Genomic DNA, 17,616 nt, shown 5'->3' with positions numbered 1-17,616 from the left:
TTTGAGGACTTATATTTTCTAGAAATTAATTACTACCATTTTTTTTAGAATTAACACTAACTTCCAGGAATCGCACCATACTTGGATAGTATCATGGTCGTTAGCTAGTTCATACTTATCTTTGCTGCATCGAATTTCTACTAAAAACTACAGCGGCTACAGATTGTTTAAACATTTTCGTAAATTTACTACGTCTTATGCGATCTAATAGTACTCCGATGCCATTATATGAATCTTGATTGCTTTTCGCGACGTATTGTTATATTTAAATTCTATAGACTCAGAGCTATTCTCTAGCTTGATTTCCAATTTGACACAATTGACAAATTGTGTCAAATTGGAAATGACATTGACACAATGAATAATTTTATGATGCGCGGAGGTACTTACTGCACTGATGTGTCTACATTTTTGACTTTCTCATACTACTAAAAAGCAGAATTTCCAATTAAATTTTCTTTAGAGTGATGTATCATTCATCGTTTTAGCATTCACACAAGTCGACATATGAATTTGCAAGAGAATAGCGTCACATCATTTTGATGCCAACATGGAAGAGACAGCGCCCGCGCACTGGTCGAATATCGGAAGAAGCCAGTCAAAATTACACAATTGCTGTATTTGAGATGAAAACTTGAGTCTTCGCAAGTAAAGTCATATATGATTACACGTTACGAAAATGTTCCTACTATGACTTGGATTTCATCCTTCACTGAGATACAGAGGCTCACAGGTGAGCGTATTTCCGTAAAAATGCCCCTCTTTAGATCTCTCTGAAAATCTTCCAAATTAAGTAGATACGTCCAAAGTATCTTCTTCATCTTCCAAAATTATTGGTGGATTTGTACGGAATAAAAAGCTATATAACCTGTTAGCAACGTGCGTTTTCTTTAAATTTCAGTAATCATAAAGAATAACTTCGATAAACTCTAAAAATGCAGTTACAAAATGGCAGATACTGTTTTTCAGCAAAATTAAATATTAACTAAGAGTTTCAGATGGGGTTTCCAAAATTACGCTGATGAACTTAGATCAGAATTTAGATTTGAAGATTTCTCAAGTTGTATACGCAATGAGCTTTGAAATAATTTTGCGACACCGGAAATTAAATTGATTTTTTGATCAAGCGGTAGGGTTCGTCTCCGCGCGCCCGGAGCTGGATTAAACGCGACGCGGTAAGGTTATTGAAAGCGGATGGATTTTAAAGCTCAAAGTTTACCGGTATTAATCTGACCTTAATGCGCTCGATCCCCAATTCGTCTATGGTGAAGAAAACGGAGGGTTTTCCGCCGAGGTAAGTGCACGCCAAGAAGTAAATTTAGTTTTCTTTGGATGCGATCGGGGGCATGCTTTTATTAAATACGCATAAGCCACGAAAAAGTGAGTTCTTTTCCTGATAATTATCCACAAAATCTTCCCAGAGAGACACTGACTGACCTTTAATGCCCTCTTTAATCTCCCTAACCCCCAGGATTCAACTTCGAAAACGGTCGTTTTATGACTCCACGGAGGGGAGCCTTTGACAGTCTCCATTGGATATTTCCAGGGAAACTTCTCCTAGCCTTTTTAAAATGTGCATCATACTCTCAGTTCTACTCTGACTGTGGTGGAAGGAAGTTGTGTTTTCTTGTGTGCCCAGAATTTTCGAAAGTGGTTTGAAGTAGCCAGCGGAGACTTCAAGCGCTTGCTCCGTCACTAACCGGTTATCGTCAGCGGTAATATTTTATGGTTATACATCCAACCATTAAATCAGGCATGCTATGCGTTTTCTTTTTCAACATTTGCTCCGTCACGCCTGTTTTCAACCTTATTTATTCACGTGCTGTAAAAGATATTCATTATGCGCCTTTGTCGCTCAAAATAAAATGCATTCTTACTTGATTACACCTGTAGGTATACATAAATGATATTGAAATGTGGTTGGCAAACGAGCGCGTGTCTGAATGAGGATAGGATGAGTACTGCACGCTTACAGTGGAATTACTCCGTGCCACATTCTGTTGACGGCTTGCACGGTACTTCATAGACAAAGATTAACCTCCTTATAAAATACTATCAACATTTAATAGAGGTCCTCTAACTCAAATATAATGAAGAATATCCGTGTGAAGGCCGTTTTACATAATGCATGTAATTGCGCAGGTTAGAACTACATTTGTGTCTCATACGGCGTGGAATATCGCGATTGCACGAATGAAATTAGAACATGTGATATTTTGCCATCTCACGTCCACGCGTGTCTCCCATGCGGTCTAGGAATTCACCGCTTTATACAACGCAATTTTCACTGCGCCTCCGTATACGCCCTTGATAGAAGGAAGCCGCCAATGCAACATCCAGACATATTTTTCCCCTTTCATCTTGATTAACAGCACCTTACAAAGTGAATCATCATCATAGATTCATTTGAACTACATCTGAAAGACGTACGAACATTTATAGGGTTCTCCGTTAAGTGTTGGGCAAGGAACGCTTTTATAATCATTTCAATAACGAACACAATGCTAAACAGATAGAAAAGGACATTTCTGTGTGTTTCTCCTCACAATTTTCTCAGCGAATAGTTGGTCATGACGACAGTATGACTCGGTGGAAAAGTCGCGAATGCATGATAGAGCATCCTGTCTTTCATTTTTGTCTCCTCCGTGTTCGTGAGTGATAATTTATTTTTGCATATACTTCTTAACTAAAAAAATCACTGTCCTGAAGTTGCGTCGTTTCCCTCACTCAAATCACGTTACACCGCTAATCAGATCTGGCAATTAAGCGAATCACTCAGGGCTACGTCAGCTACGTCTCCAATGTTGCTTTTACCGAAATAGCGAAGCATATGTTGCCTAAAATCCTTTCAATATGTCCTTACTGTCGATTGATGAATGCTCTACACAAAGGAATGCATTTTTATAGGATTTTAAAAATATCCATCTCACTGTATTGAGTGCGTTGAGATCCCTTTTCCCCAACATTTTGCCTTATGGTGTTTGTAATAACGAAGAGTAGCATTGAGCTTGTATGTATTTTTAAGATGAAATCATCGTACACATAAATGTCGGTTAAAACCCCAAATTATACGAGGGTTGCCCAGAAAATCTGCTGCAGGCAATCCCATCGTGTCGGAACACTCTGGATTGTTCGGGAGTTCATTACACGGCCGAGTCAGCGAGTTGTGTGACGAGTAGAATCATCGAGCATTGTCGGCCTTTTCTTGGTTAGTGAGTAGGGCAGAGTGTAGGGTTGATATGGGGATTGTAAATCATGGGATCAAGGGTTCCGTTTAAACAGATCGGATGCTACCATTGTGGACGCTGCAGTCACAGATGAAGATGTAGTCTGACGCGGCCTCTAGGGTGTTTGTCAGGGGGTGATCAGTAGGCCGGCCCTTATTTTTCAGAATTGCGAAAAATTATGTTTTCCTGGTCTCAAAATGATCCAAATGGTGTTTATATTCACGTGTTAAAATTTGGTTACTTTAAAATAACGGCAACCCGTGCCCCAAGGGCCCTAAGTACTAAGGACCCTCAATTGAGTTTTTTGGGGCCGAAAAAGCGCTATTTCTATGTAAAATGTAAAAGTAAAGTTCTGTGGGGCCGATTTTCTGTTTGTTTTAACCTATCTCTAAGCGTTTAGGATATATCATCCGTTGTAATGCAATCCCCCCCCCCTAGGGCGCCTCCCCGCACCGCGGCACCGCTGAGGTATGTCCCGCACCACTTACTGGAGACTTCCCCTCAACCCCCTCCCCTTCCTCGGCAAAGACTTTGCTCCTGATGTCAAGATCTAGCCTCTGAAGAAATGTGCTTACCTTAGAAAGAATTTAATTGCCATAACAATACTTCCAATCCAAGAGATCAATTTATTTTCATTCTGTCCATGAATTTCGGTACATTAACCAAAATAAAATAAATTTTTCATTGACATCCCATATTTGGCAATTAAAGTGCCTTTCCGCACGTAAGAGTTGCATTGCGATGAAAAGTCACACTTATTGTCAGTAATAAATTTAGAAAGCTCTCTTCCTTCAACGTGACTGCCTAAAAATCTTGAATTAGTTTCACTCCTCTCGCTGCACAATCGTTTCCCACTTAATGACCCCGAATAATTTGCGAATCGTTCTTGTGTGTTCATCACATTCTCGCATGTTCACATCAAAGAATGCAATACATATTTACAATAGGTACATTAAATAGCTTTCTCGAATTAGTGGTGACCAAATTTGGTATTGATAGCTTAGTCATGTCTTTACGTTTATAGAATGCCTTCTTCGGTGGATCATATTTTCCTACACAAGACCACATACGGCGTATCACGTTTTTTTCACACCTAGCAATGGATCCGTCAAAGAATGACAGGCATACCAACTCCTCACTCATGTACCACAAGTGGTTTGAAAACCTCTTTTGTGCTGCTTTCGCTATGTCCAGGTTAACACTTTCCTAATTAACAAGTCTTTGTAGGAACTGCGGGTCACTGATGGGAGCTAATGCAACAAAAGGAGCGGAGAACCACATCTTTTCATTTCTTCTTGAATATATTGAAATCTATTCAACCAATAACTGCATTTCGTTCTCCTCTTTATTTGCGTAAGAACTTTATTTCTTCAGCCCATGCACATTTCATCATCATTAGTCAACAATCCTAAGATTGGTTTGACGCAGCTCTCCATTTCTCTCTCCTATCCGCTAATCTCTTCATAGCTACATATTTATTCTCTTTTACATCCTTTTCAACCTGTCCGAAATAACTGATTCGGGGCCGTCCCTTGCCCTTTTTCCCTTCCACTTGTCCTTCAACGATTGTCTTCATCATACCATCGTGCCTCAAAATGTGGCCAACTAAGTTGTCCCTTCTTCTGCTTAATGTTTTTAGGAGGCTTCTCTTTTCTCCTACTCTCCTTAGCACTTCATGGTTACTCACACGGTCAATCCATTTTATCTTCATCATTCTTCGGTAGCACCACATTTCGAATGCTTCCACTCTTGACTTCTCTGCTGCTGTCAACGTCCAAGCCTCGCTTCCATAGAGAAACATACTCCATATGTAGCATCTGATGAATTGTTTCCTTACTTCTATGCTGGTATTTTCAGCTGTAAGAAGATTCTTCTTTTTGTAGAAAGCCCTCTTCGCCTGCGCTATTCTACTGTGTATTTCTTTCTTGCTCCGTCCATCGCTGGTAATTCGGCTTCCCAGGTAAGAGAACTCGTTCACCTCTTGAAGCTTATGCTTTCCTAGGTTTTAGCCTCCTCTCTTTTACTGCAAACCAATATCTTAGTCTTCTTTTTGTTGATTTTCAGCTGATATCTGGCCATTGTCCTTTCCATTTGTCAACGTCTTCTGCAAATCCTTCTCTGTCTCGGCTCTGACTGCTATGTCGTCAGCAAATCACAGCATACTAATTTTTTCTCCGTGGATATTGACACCCGAAGCTTTCTGCTTGATTTCGTTGATGGCTTTCTCTATGTAAACATTAAAAATTAAGGGGAAAGCGCACAACCTTGTCTCACCCCTTTTCTTATTCTCGCTTCTGCACCGTTTGGTCCACATTTGATCACAGCTACTTGGCTTTTATACAAACTATGAATAATTCTACGATCATTGTAGAGTACGCCGATTTCTTTCAAAATTCTAAGCATTGAATTCCATTCCACGTTATCAAAAGCCTTCTCTAAATCGACAAATGCTATGAAGGTTGGTTTGTTTTTCTCCATTCTCTTCTCTATGATCATCCTAAGAGCCAAAATTGCTTCCCTTGTGCCCCTGCTTTTCCTAAATCCGAATTGGTCCTCATCCAGGAATTCTTCTGCTCTTCGTTCAATTCTCCTGTAAATGATTCTTGTCAGAATCTTCGACGCATGTGTCGTCAGGCTTATGGTCGTAAATTCTTCGCACTTCTCAGCTCTCTTCTTTTTGGGTATGGGAATGATGATGTTCTCCTCGAAGTCACTAGGTAAATCTCCTGTTGAGTACATATCGCAGATAGTTTTATACAGTTGAGTTAAGACCTTTTCTCCTGCATTTTTTATTAGCTCTGCCGGAATGTCATCTATTCCTGGGGCCTTATTCTTTCGCAGGTGTCTTACTGCAGCGTCAAATTCCGATCTTAAGATGCTTGCTCCAATGTCATCCTTTTCAACTTCATATAAACATAAAAAACTCGAGGATGGCTCAAGATTCCGAAAGATGACGTGCCATCTAGCAGGGCAGTTGTTCAATGTTGCGGTGACACTCAATTTGTGCAATCATATAGTGACTCAATATGTAAATGTCATATTCCAGTGGAAGTCTAGTGCTATCATGTCCCCTGTCCCCCCTATAAATGTTATTTTCAATATTATAGACTTAAATTCTATGCTATCAAATGCATTGTCCAAAGGTGTTACCAAAATTTATATCAGAGGTGCTGAACGATTTTGACCTTTAAGGCTCCCTCTCTAGGATTTTGCCTCGCGTCAAGTACACAAAACTGACACATGCATGGTAAAGGTTCTGTCCTCAAAGCCTCGTCCACCAATCACCCCTTTCCATCTTACACCATTCTTCGCATTCAGGGGCCTCAAAATTAGGTCAGAGACATGAATGAGGGAAAGGATGAAGGTGTCACCTAGCTGCCGTGTCAATGTCTGTTGAGTCATGAATTCACATAGGCAATTTGTCAAATAGCAGTCTTCTAAGGGCTTCATATGAACTCTGTTTCCCCTCCAGCTGCCTCAATTCCATGATGTTCAAGGGATTTCCAAGCCTTACTTAGACTTCACTTGCATAAAGAGTAATTTGGCAATTTATTCTAATGATTTCCAATGTTTCAAATCTACGTCACTTTCTAAGTTGTGTAATTGCAAAGTTAGCTCAAATTTAGAAAAAAATTGAAGATGGATATGACTTGCAGAAAAGTTGATTATATGAAAATGAACTTAAATTTTATGTCAATTGTTCTTGAGAAATTTTGCTGCAAAGAAGTTTCCCTATATCGATGCATGTAAATTTCATGGGGACTTACTTATATTAAAAGCTCATAGTTGTGAAATTTAGTTTTTAACAGATTCATTATATTGTGCTTCTACTGTTTTTTTGTAATATTTGGTTTAATTCTTTGCCTTAGTTAAGTTATTTAAATACTTATTTTAGCATTGATTGTGATGTGATTACAACCCTATAATTCTATTGATGTTGTTTCTAATTTTCATTTTGTAGTTAAGCACAACTGGGAAAAAATGGCTGGTGAAGTGAAGAAGCACATCATGTCACTCAATTTTGGTTATCGTAGTGATCTCGTGTTGAAAAAAATTAAATATTATAATGCCTATGCTACATTCCTGGATAAACATAAATTAAAGGTAAGCTAAATGTGATGTAATTATGTCCTCAAGTCTGGGAATTCCAGACGTTTTTGAAAGTCTTAAAATTCCTGAAACTTTATTGTTAGAAGTCCTCTTTCCTCAGTTTAACACAGCCTTGAAATGTGCAATGGGAATGCATTGCTGAAATGTTGTGTATGAAGGCCCATTTTATTCATAGCATGTCATTGTGCTGGTTAGCACTGAAAAAAATTGGTTGAAATTGCAAGAATGTGAGCTTGGAATTATAGCAGGTGCTATTTTGCCATCTCTCATCCATGTTTTCTCATAAGTGTTTTAGCAATTCACTGGTTTACACTGCTCAATTCTGATGGCACCTTTGTACGCATGTCAGATTGCACAATGACCTGCCTCATGTAAAACGGCCGTAACCCTTTCAGTGGCAGCCTGAAGAATGTCAGGGCTTTTTTTGGTGAATAGGGTAGTTTCCTTCATCAAAGAAAATGAAAGGTATTGATTGTGATTTGTTACCCACCATTAGTGTATTCATAATATACAAATTATTTGGTTTTAGAAATCCCAGTTTAGACGAATGGCAATGGTCAATTTTAACTGCATTTGAAAAAGGCCAGATTGGTGCTCATGCGATGCGACTTCCCGTTATGTCTCAGGGACCTAGTTTCTATACGAGCAGATAGGAGTTTTACATCGGCTGAGATTGCCAATGGATGCATGAGGCACAGAGCTCAGGGAAACATGTCTTAATAATCACCTATTAAAACTGCCTATGGTCGGAAAGTTTCCTTCGTTTGATAAGTTATTAATAATCCTTATTTAAGCCAAGTGCTACCTGCTAGCTGGATACTCTTTTACCTGCTAGCAGCCTGCATCGCAGCGGCACACATATACTGGCCCCAAGGTCACCTCACACAGCGGAAGCGGGAACCAGAATGATGTCACACGGGCTTTTCCCTGCATTCATACTTAGCTGTCGTGTTTTCATGCTCTTGAAAATTTTCACTTTTCATTTGATCACGAAAAATAGATATCTCATTTAAAAATCTAAAAGTGTGAAGTGCTTACTCCAGGAGTAATAATATTTCAATTTAGGCAATAAAAAATAATAGGAAATCACCCTATTTGTAGGTTTGTGGTTAAAAATTTACATGAAACCTAATATGCATTTTAAGAAACTATTTTTTTTATTTTTCCCAAAACTTATGGGTATGTTAAAGCATGATAGATAATAAAAATAGTTACCAAAGCTACATGAAACACAAAAAATGAAAGGCGTGAGTATAAAAAAACTTGGCCGATGGATCGGCCTGCTGGCACTAGGCCTCGGGTACGATACGAGCGGCGAGCGGCGGGCGGCGAGCGGCAAGCGGCGTGAGCGGCGCCGCTCTGATATCGGACCTCATTTAGTTGCGTGTAAATCTATTGAGGGTGGGTACGATATGTTTGAGCGGCGAGCGACAGTGAGCGGCGCCGCCCAGTGCAACCTTGTCTCACACCTCGGCCAATGCTTTCCCACCCAGTTTTTCCGTCCGCTACCCTCACTTGTGCAGTCTGAGCCATATAAAGTTTACGAATCAGTCACCTATCCCTCCAATCTACACCTATTCTCTTGAGAATGTTCATTAACTTTATCCAGTTCACCCTATCAAATGGTCCTCTCGACGAGGAACCTCATTATTGCTATTGCATCACGAGTTGACTTCCCTTTTCTGAAACCAAACTGATCTTCGCCCAAATACTCGTTTGCCCTCGCCTCCTCAGTACCAATTTCGCTGCATACGATATTGGGCTAATAGTCCTATAATCTCTGCATCCCACCGGTTTCGTCTTTTTCAGTAGCAGAATTATAACCGTCTTCACGAAATCCTCCGGCCAACATCCCTCCTCATAGATCCTCCGTACTAGTTCGAAAAAAATTCTTACTCTCCTTCCCTAGATTCTTCAGATGCTCACTCACGATATATTGTCCATGCCCACTGCTTTCCTGGCCATCATATCACGAAGGGCTCTCTTGATTTCCGCATCGAAGATACCCGGCCAAAGATTATCCTCCTCCACTGCACTTTCCTCATCAAAAATCAATTTCTCCGGCCAGTTCCTTACTTCATACAGATCCTCCACGTATTCCCTCCATCTACTCTGTACCTCTTCGCGGTCGGTTAGCATCCTTCCATCTTTAGCTTTAATTTTGGATACGGCTTATCCTCTTTTGCTGTACTCTTATCCTCTTTTACTTCTCCATCCTTCTGAAACTTTTCCATTTTCTCACACTGTCTTTTCCACCAAGCCTCCCTTGCCCTCTTAGTTTCACGTCGTAATCGATTATTTAGTTCCATATACATTCTTTTGCCCTACTCTGTGTCCACATTCTTCCACTTCCTTCTCTCCTCCATCTCTTTTACCACTGCGTCCGTAACCCAAGGCTTCTTTATCCTTTTGCTGTCTATGTAGCCAATTGACTTCTCCGCCGCTTTGGCTATTCCCGTTTTAATATTATTCCACCCTTCCTCTACAGTCTGTGTACTTCTAATCTTCCGGGTACTATTGCCCACTAGTTCCTGATATTCCTTCCTCATAGTCCCCTTCAGTGCTTCTACATTCCAAATCCTCGCCTTCCAAACTTTAATTAGTCTTTTGAATCTTATGTTGCATTTCATGAGCGCTAGGTTGTGGTCTGAATCCGCGGCAGGGAAGCTGCGGGAGTTTTTCACACCATTCCTATACCTCTGTCTTACCATGACATAGTCAATCCCCCTACATCCCCTGGACTTTTCTATTTGTACCTTTGCCCTTTATGATGAGTGCTGTTTACGGGGAAGTTAGAAATGAACGAATAAATAAATGGCGGAAGGAACCTATGTAAAATTCAAAAATAAATAATAAACTTGTAGAACCTCTGGTTATCCAATATCCTATTGAGTACACGGGGAAGAACGTGTGGTAAATGTGTAACAGATATGAGTAATCTATAAGTCAAAGTAGAACTGAGGGTATGATACGCATTTTAAAGAAGCTAGAAGTTCTCGTGGAAATACCCAGTTAAGACGTTCAAAGGGTCCACTCCGCGGTGTCATAAAACGACCGTTTTCGCAGTAGAATCCTGGGGGTCAGGGATCGGAGAGTAAAGAAGGTATGAGTCTCAGCTGGTGTCTTTCTGGTAGGTATTTTTGTCAAAGTCCCAGGAAAACAACTCACTTTTTCGAGGTTTGAACACTTTCAATAGAAGCATGGTCTTCGATCGTATCCAAAGAAAACGAAATGAACTTCAATGATACGTGCACTTACCTCGGCTGAAAAACCTCCACTGTATTCACCATAGACCATTTGAGAATCGGTATATTGAAGCAAAACATAAAAACGGTGAATGCTGAGCATTAAAACCCATACAGTTTCAATAACCTTACCGCGTCGCGGCTAATCCAACTCCCGACGTGCAGAGACGAACCTTGCCGCGCGATCGAAAAATCAATGTAATTTCCGGCGTCGCAAACTTATTTCACAGATAACTGCAAATCACCTCAAGAAATCTTCAAAGAATACTCTCATATAAATTACTCCGCGTGACTTTGCCGTAAACCCATTTTAAACTCTACCTAAATATAAAACTTTGTCGAAAAACAGTATCCGCCTTTTTTGTAACTGCACGGCAAGAATTAATCCATAATATTCTTATTTCCATTTATTTATTTATTTCCATCGCCCCGAAAACAGCTCACAAGGCCTTTTACATCGGAGGGTATAACATGAAACAACAACTATCACAGGATTTTTTAGATTACTGAAAATTAAAGAAAAGATACCATGCCAACAGATTATGTGGTTTTTTATTCCGCAAGAATCCACCGATAATTTCACAATCTACTTACTTTAGAAGATTTTCAGAGAAAATTGAAGACGGGCGATTTTATGGAAATTTTCTCACGTTTGAGCATCTCTATCTCAGTAAAGGGAGGAATCTTTGTCAAATAAAGTATAGATCCATAAATTTCAATCATTTTTGAGTATGCCTGCGAAGTTTCAAGTTTATAACTATATAATAAGTCATACTGTAATTTTGCCCGGCTTTTTTCGATTTCCGCCCACTGTAGAGCGGTTAGAAAATTGCCGCTCGTATTGTAGCCACTACTGCCGCTCACGTGCCGTTCAGGTTGCCGCTCGCCGCTTGCCGCTCGCCGCCCGCCGCTAGTATCGTAACCGAGGCCAAGGCCTCTGGTACGATATGAGCGGCGAGCGGGAACCTGAGCGGCACGTGAGCGGCAGAGGTGGCTACAATACGAGTGGCACCGCTCATGTTTCTCACCTTTTCTAACTTCAGTCTTCCTTTGTTTGGCCGTATTCTCACTACTTTGATGTTTCTCCGCTTACATTTTCAACTACACTGAAGGATGAATCTACTGAGCGGCAGTGGAAAAGAAATCGGTCTGGACTTGGAACCATGAGCGGCACTGGGCGGCGCCGCTCACAGTCTCTCTCCGCTCAAACATATCGTACCCACCCTCAATGGATTTACACGCAACTAAATGAGGCCCGATATCAGAGCGGCGCCGCTTGCCGCTCACCACCCGCCGCTCGTATCGTACCCGAGGCCTAAGGGTTAATCCACAGTTACTAATTTGACTCATTGCTAATCCATAATCTTAACCATTGGAATTCTGGTTCCATAAAAGGTGTTGGTACTGGTCAGAATGGGTCAGAGAAGAGTCTGGTAATATTGTCAATGGCATCTGGGAAATTTTTTTATGGTATGCAATTCTTTGGGTCTTTGGCCTGGAAAAGGTGGGGCTTTAAAAATTCCTAATCGGTTTTACGAAATTTGGGGTTCCTTCTTAGACTCTACGATGTAAGTTAAGCTATTGGTTTTGTGTGTTTATTGCAAAAGCTTTTTGTTTCAAAGTATGAAAGTAAGCTCATGTATACAGTGTTCTATTGTTAATACGAGCAATGTTATTACGAAGCAATTCGTTGATCCCAACGAAAAGCCCTATCCAATCTATAGTAAAAGAACCATTATTACGCACCTCAGTCCCGGTCCTGGCAGTTACTTAATGAACTTGATTACGGAGTTCCACGAATAAGCATCGGCATTTAGGTGGATATGCAATATGCGAAGTTTTAATAGTTCGGCTCCGGAAGCGTCGCACACCCAGCTAGATCAATTCTTCACAGTCGTGAGTTAGCGCACATTGTCATGCAGTGTTGCATTCTGCAGGATAACTGTACTCCTCAATTCCTTGCATACAGTTCGGCCGGCGAGAGTTGCCCGATGACAGCACCGTAGGAGGGGCGGCAAACCCTGCGCCAGCACAGTTTGCAGCCAATAGATGTCCCCCAAATGTACCTCACACCCTCGCCGAGTCGTACAATGCTGTCAAATGCATATGGAGCACGGAAATAAGCCTGATCCACCAAAACAAGTGATTCCTCCTCTGGGCCCTTCACACACCTTATCCCTTCCAGCTCCTTTCTTCAAGGGACTCTTTTGTTTACAAGTGAAGTGAAGGCATTTCCATATCTTCCTTGGCAACCTTGCCCCCTACCCCGACCTAGACCATTCTAACTGTCATTGGACAACTCTCTGCGGCCGGACTGAAGGTTTATCAACTTACAAACAAGGTCTTTTAACACATCTATTTCGTATATCGAGGAGTTAATGTATTCAGAAGATATTAACCCTCCATTGCATCATGCTGCTTTCATCTAATGAGAAACTGAAACGAATTTTCTTGTTTAAATAATAAAATTGTATATACTTGCACTTAATTTAATCATGTTTATTGTTCACATTTTTTTCAACAATTTCTAAAAGAAACATTCATTCGAACATCGTTATTACGAATCCCCAGTTTTTCGGTCCCGTGAACTTCGCAATAATGAGAATCTACTGTAGTACACTTCAAAGCTTGTATTATATCAATATAACAGGAGACATGATTTCCTGTAGGATTTCCGAGGCAATGATGTCCATTTTCTTGCTTCATTTGAACTTCTTTTCATAAAAGCAGTATCTAAAGCTAGTCATACCACTCCCTGAAATCCTTTTTGTTTCTTGAATGTAGTAGTATTTGTTGAAGGTTTGTCTTTAATGCTAGTGAAGAGAAACTTGTATAGTATTTCTGTTGGGGATGCAACAGATAGTTGATGAAGCAATGGATGAGAAATGGTTCATGAATGAAATCACTTTCTAAAATGTGATGATGGTGAATGCAATGGAGTGAAAATGAACCAGTCTCAAGTGAGCTGTTGCTCTTGTGTCACGATTATGTTGATTATATTATTCATTTATTTGCTAGACTTAGTGTGAGCTGAATGTTGTATTGGTAGCTTAAATATTTTTATAATGAAAAATACTTGTTTCCATGGACTAAGTTTTCACTCCAAGATATTGTAAATTAGTTTACTACAAATTTTCCCTGAGCTTCCGAAAGTAGTGTTTCAATCCCCCAATAAGTTCGTTGATGTAGGCAGCTTCTCTCTCACAATGTGAAATGTGTACCTATGATGTCAAATGTAATATACCCGTAGCGGCCACCATTCTGAGCTTGTCATTTGAGGTTAAATTTGACCTTTGATTTCCAAATAAACAGGGATTACACTTTACTAGTCTACTAGTTTTACTAGTGAGCATTTGTGTCATCCTTAGTTTCCCTCTGACTGTGTGTGCATGCTCTTAAAAATTCACCTTTTTTCCTACGGAGATTAGCTTAGGCTGCTCTGATATTCCTATATATGCCATGGTATGGTCCATGATACTGTAAAACCTATACTTAACAAAATTCATGGGATATTTTGCCAGTTAGTAGAGGGGAGTTCATTCTTTGGATGATTTTCTTATGTCTATCATTTTGAAAGGGCAAATGCTTCAGTTATTGAGGACATAAAAATTTTTATACCAGTATCCAGCTCATTATTCATGTGGCAGGTTGCCGTCGATCAACTCTCCGCTGGTGATGATGCCGCCACAAGCAGCCATTTGATTTGCAAATGCACGAATATTAACCAACTTTTTGAGTCACTTATTTCTAAGAGGTAAATTTCGTGAGACAGGGCCAAATTTTTATTTTGTTAATCAGAGTTTTTGTAAAGCAGCAGTTCATTCATTGGGGGTATTTACCAATGTACTCATATAGGAATTTAGTGGGACTAATTGCATTTGTTCGTTCATCAGAGTTCTTCTCTTAGTGGGAGTTTGCAAGGCAGAGGTTTTACTGTTTAAAATATCAATGGGCTCCATACCATGGATTGCTGCCATGTCACTCATTTTTGTCTATCATGACAATCCCCTGTGTGCGTTGTAATACATATGTCTTCAAGTCATCCGAGTGATCTTTGGATTGTAAAAGTTGCCATTAGACCATTTCTCTATGTTTATCCATTCACATCAAGTCCTGTGCTTTTTCAGTTTCATTGTCAAACATACACAAATTATATTAATTATATTATTTGACCTGATTTATGGTATTGGTGATGCATATCCTTTATTTTTTTATTTTTAGCTTGTTGGTATAGGGACAATAAAGTAGAGGAAATAACTGCAGATAATATCCTGATTGCTGTTGGAGGCAGACCCAATTACCCGGACATTCCTGGAGCCAAAGAGTATGGTATAACATCTGATGATATATTTTACCTTCGCCATAGTCCTGGGAAAACTCTAGTTGTTGGGGCATCGTATGTTGCGCTGGAGTGTGCGGGTTTTCTCGCTGGTTTTGGTTTCGATGTCACTGTAATGGTAAGCTGAATACATATCTTGTTTTATTGCATGTCCTTTACAATTTGTTTTCTATTCCTAAACTTCTATATTCACAAAGTGACTTGAGGGTTTTCCATGAAATTAGGTCCTTCATTGTTGAAGTAAGGCTAATACCTCAAGAATAACTGACTAGTTTTCCAATGACTAGTGAAAATTTTCACGGCAGAGAAATTGCTTTCTTAAATGGAGCCCAAATGGAGACTTATTAATATTAATTAAGGAGGTTTTATGATTTTAGATGTTCATCACATGAGGTATTTCTTCATGCATTATGTATGGTAGGGACTGAGGCTATTACTTCATTTTATTGAGATTTTTGTGAAATTTTACCTCAAAGAGGTTTTTTTATGCAAGGGTTTTACTGTAAAAATAAGGTGATTTAAATCAATATCTGCCATTACTACCATATACTCCATAGTACAAGACAGTGTTTTAATTCAGGGAAACTCCTTCAAAGTCTGGGGTTCTCTTTCACGTCTGGTCTCGCTGAGTGCAGGTTTTCTAACTTTCGAGCCAGACTACAGAATCTATTGTCATGACGTATAATAATAATATGACATAATAAATGACACATTCCTTAAGTTATATTTATATTTGTCACTTACACTCGGCATATTTCCACTTCTGGCCAAAAACAATTTAAGCACTTTGAATAAATACAAATGCCTTAGTGGCAACAAATTTAGGGCCACAAACAAAAGAAATGAGTGCTCGTAGTAATTTTTAGACAGTATTACCGTAATTATTTTTTTTGCAAGACGAGTGCACACTCAAATGTGCTCATGTATGCACTGCCCCAGCAGATTATACCATAAGAAAGTTTGGAATGAACAAGAGCATGATAAATGGTTTTTTTTTAACTTGAAGAGGACATTAGTTTCGTAGGTAATAAAATTTGGACAAGGTACTTCTAAGGCATTTGTTTACAGTAAGTAAGTGTTTATCCCAGCGTAGATTACTATCCAGAATTACTCTCAAGTATTTCATTTCATTCACTCTATCAATGACTGGACAGTTACAGACACAATTGAAACAATTTGTATAGTGAAATATAAGTTTACCATTAAAAATACTTGCATTACATATGTCATAGCACAAAAACTTCGTCTTTTCACTTAACTCTAACCCATTGAAATATGGTGGGGGAGCTCATAAGTCTCCCTTTTTTCTGGTCAGCCAGGATGGGAGGGTGGGCGCAGCTCTTTTCTGATCGATCCTGGTTCCCTTTGGCCAATTACCTATGAACACAAGTAGTCCATGCAACGAGTGTGGGCTAGGTTCCATTGGCATAAGTGAAAGCTTACACATGAGTGCGGACCATCCATACATAGAGGAGTCATCTGCTTGGCTCCTACAAGCAGCTGATCATTTGTGTGTCCAAGCCGTAGTGACAGGTTTGTGCGTGCACTTGAATGGGGGTGGCTGATGCAGGCCAAGCAAATTCATCAGTAGAATAAGTGTGAACTTGGAGATAACTGTGAGTGCTTTTCACCATTTATTGAAGTGGAGAGAAGGGCCAACGTATGTGATGTCTTGCATTTTAAATACCAATACCGTGATCGTTAGGTAAAGAGGTAGGTGAGATCACGTTATAAATAAGGAACCTTGTTTGATGGGTATTTTTATTCCAATTTTTCATTTCCTGGTGCACAGCAATTACTTAAATTGTGCATGTCTGTATGATGCTCTTCTGCCGTGGCAGGCTGAACACAATTGGTTGGATGTGGATGGTTTTTGTCTGAGCCAATGTGAAAAGTGGTGATCGCTCCCCATATGTGTAGTGGAGAATGTCCACGTCCATGTGAAATGGGCTTAAGCCAATACAGTGGAACCCTGACCTATCGTACCCGCATTCATCGTTCACCATTCCTGGTCCCAAATAAAGTTTCATACGGACAATGTAATTTTTTCCTGCATCCATTGTTCCCTGAAGTATTGTTGTCCCGCATTGATGGTTTGAAGATTGCGGTCCCAAAGTATAATTTTCCTGCATCCATCATTTGACGAAAATGAGATGAAATGTATATACAGTGAGTCATTTATGGCTAATAACGGCAGGCACATAGTTTGAATTTTCCCCAGGAGATGTAACTAGCATAGGGAGAAGCTCAGTAACATTAGCGTATATCCCAAAATTCACTATCCCCTTCCATTCAGCACTTGCCTCCCCCCTCTGACGCTTTCGGGTCATTCCATGTCAATTCATCCAGGCATGACACCCACCGACTCGGATTTTGATGAAACTTGCCAATTTTCATCCTTCCATGATGGAATGAAACAGTGTAAAATATTTCTTGGCTATCTCTAATAGTTTTTTATTCCAAAACCATTTGAAGTTTGGGTGAAACTGCAGTTTTTCAATGAATGCGGTCTCCAGAGGCACTTGTACCTCCAGAGGGAAATAATTTGTCTCAGCCATAGTTTTCATCCGATTCTTATGAAATTTTGCAGGTTTACTATAGAAGTCATGAGGATGCCAAAAACTAATTGAAAAATATCCTAAGGAATATTGGAAATTCTCTAAACTCATGTGTTTCATAAGATTTTAGAAAATTT

General features: G+C 39.8%; 1 protein-coding gene across 1 annotated transcript in view; it reads left to right on the top strand.

Moving 5' to 3' along the window:
- The first annotated feature begins 690 nt into the window (after window positions 1-690).
- The window catches only part of LOC124171106 (thioredoxin reductase 1, cytoplasmic-like), a 29,306-nt gene continuing 12,380 nt past the window's right edge, over window positions 691-17,616 (top strand). The window contains exons 1-2 of the mRNA XM_046550248.1: window positions 691-733; window positions 14,804-15,039. Coding sequence (XP_046406204.1) covers window positions 691-733; window positions 14,804-15,039 — 279 coding nt within the window. The remainder of the gene's footprint in view (window positions 734-14,803; window positions 15,040-17,616) is intronic.

Source organism: Ischnura elegans, chromosome X, assembly GCF_921293095.1.
Source record: "Ischnura elegans chromosome X, ioIscEleg1.1, whole genome shotgun sequence".
Lineage (NCBI taxonomy): Eukaryota > Metazoa > Arthropoda > Insecta > Odonata > Coenagrionidae > Ischnura > Ischnura elegans.
Note: the sequence above shows the minus strand (reverse complement) of the source record. Positions and strands in the feature narration are given on the sequence as shown.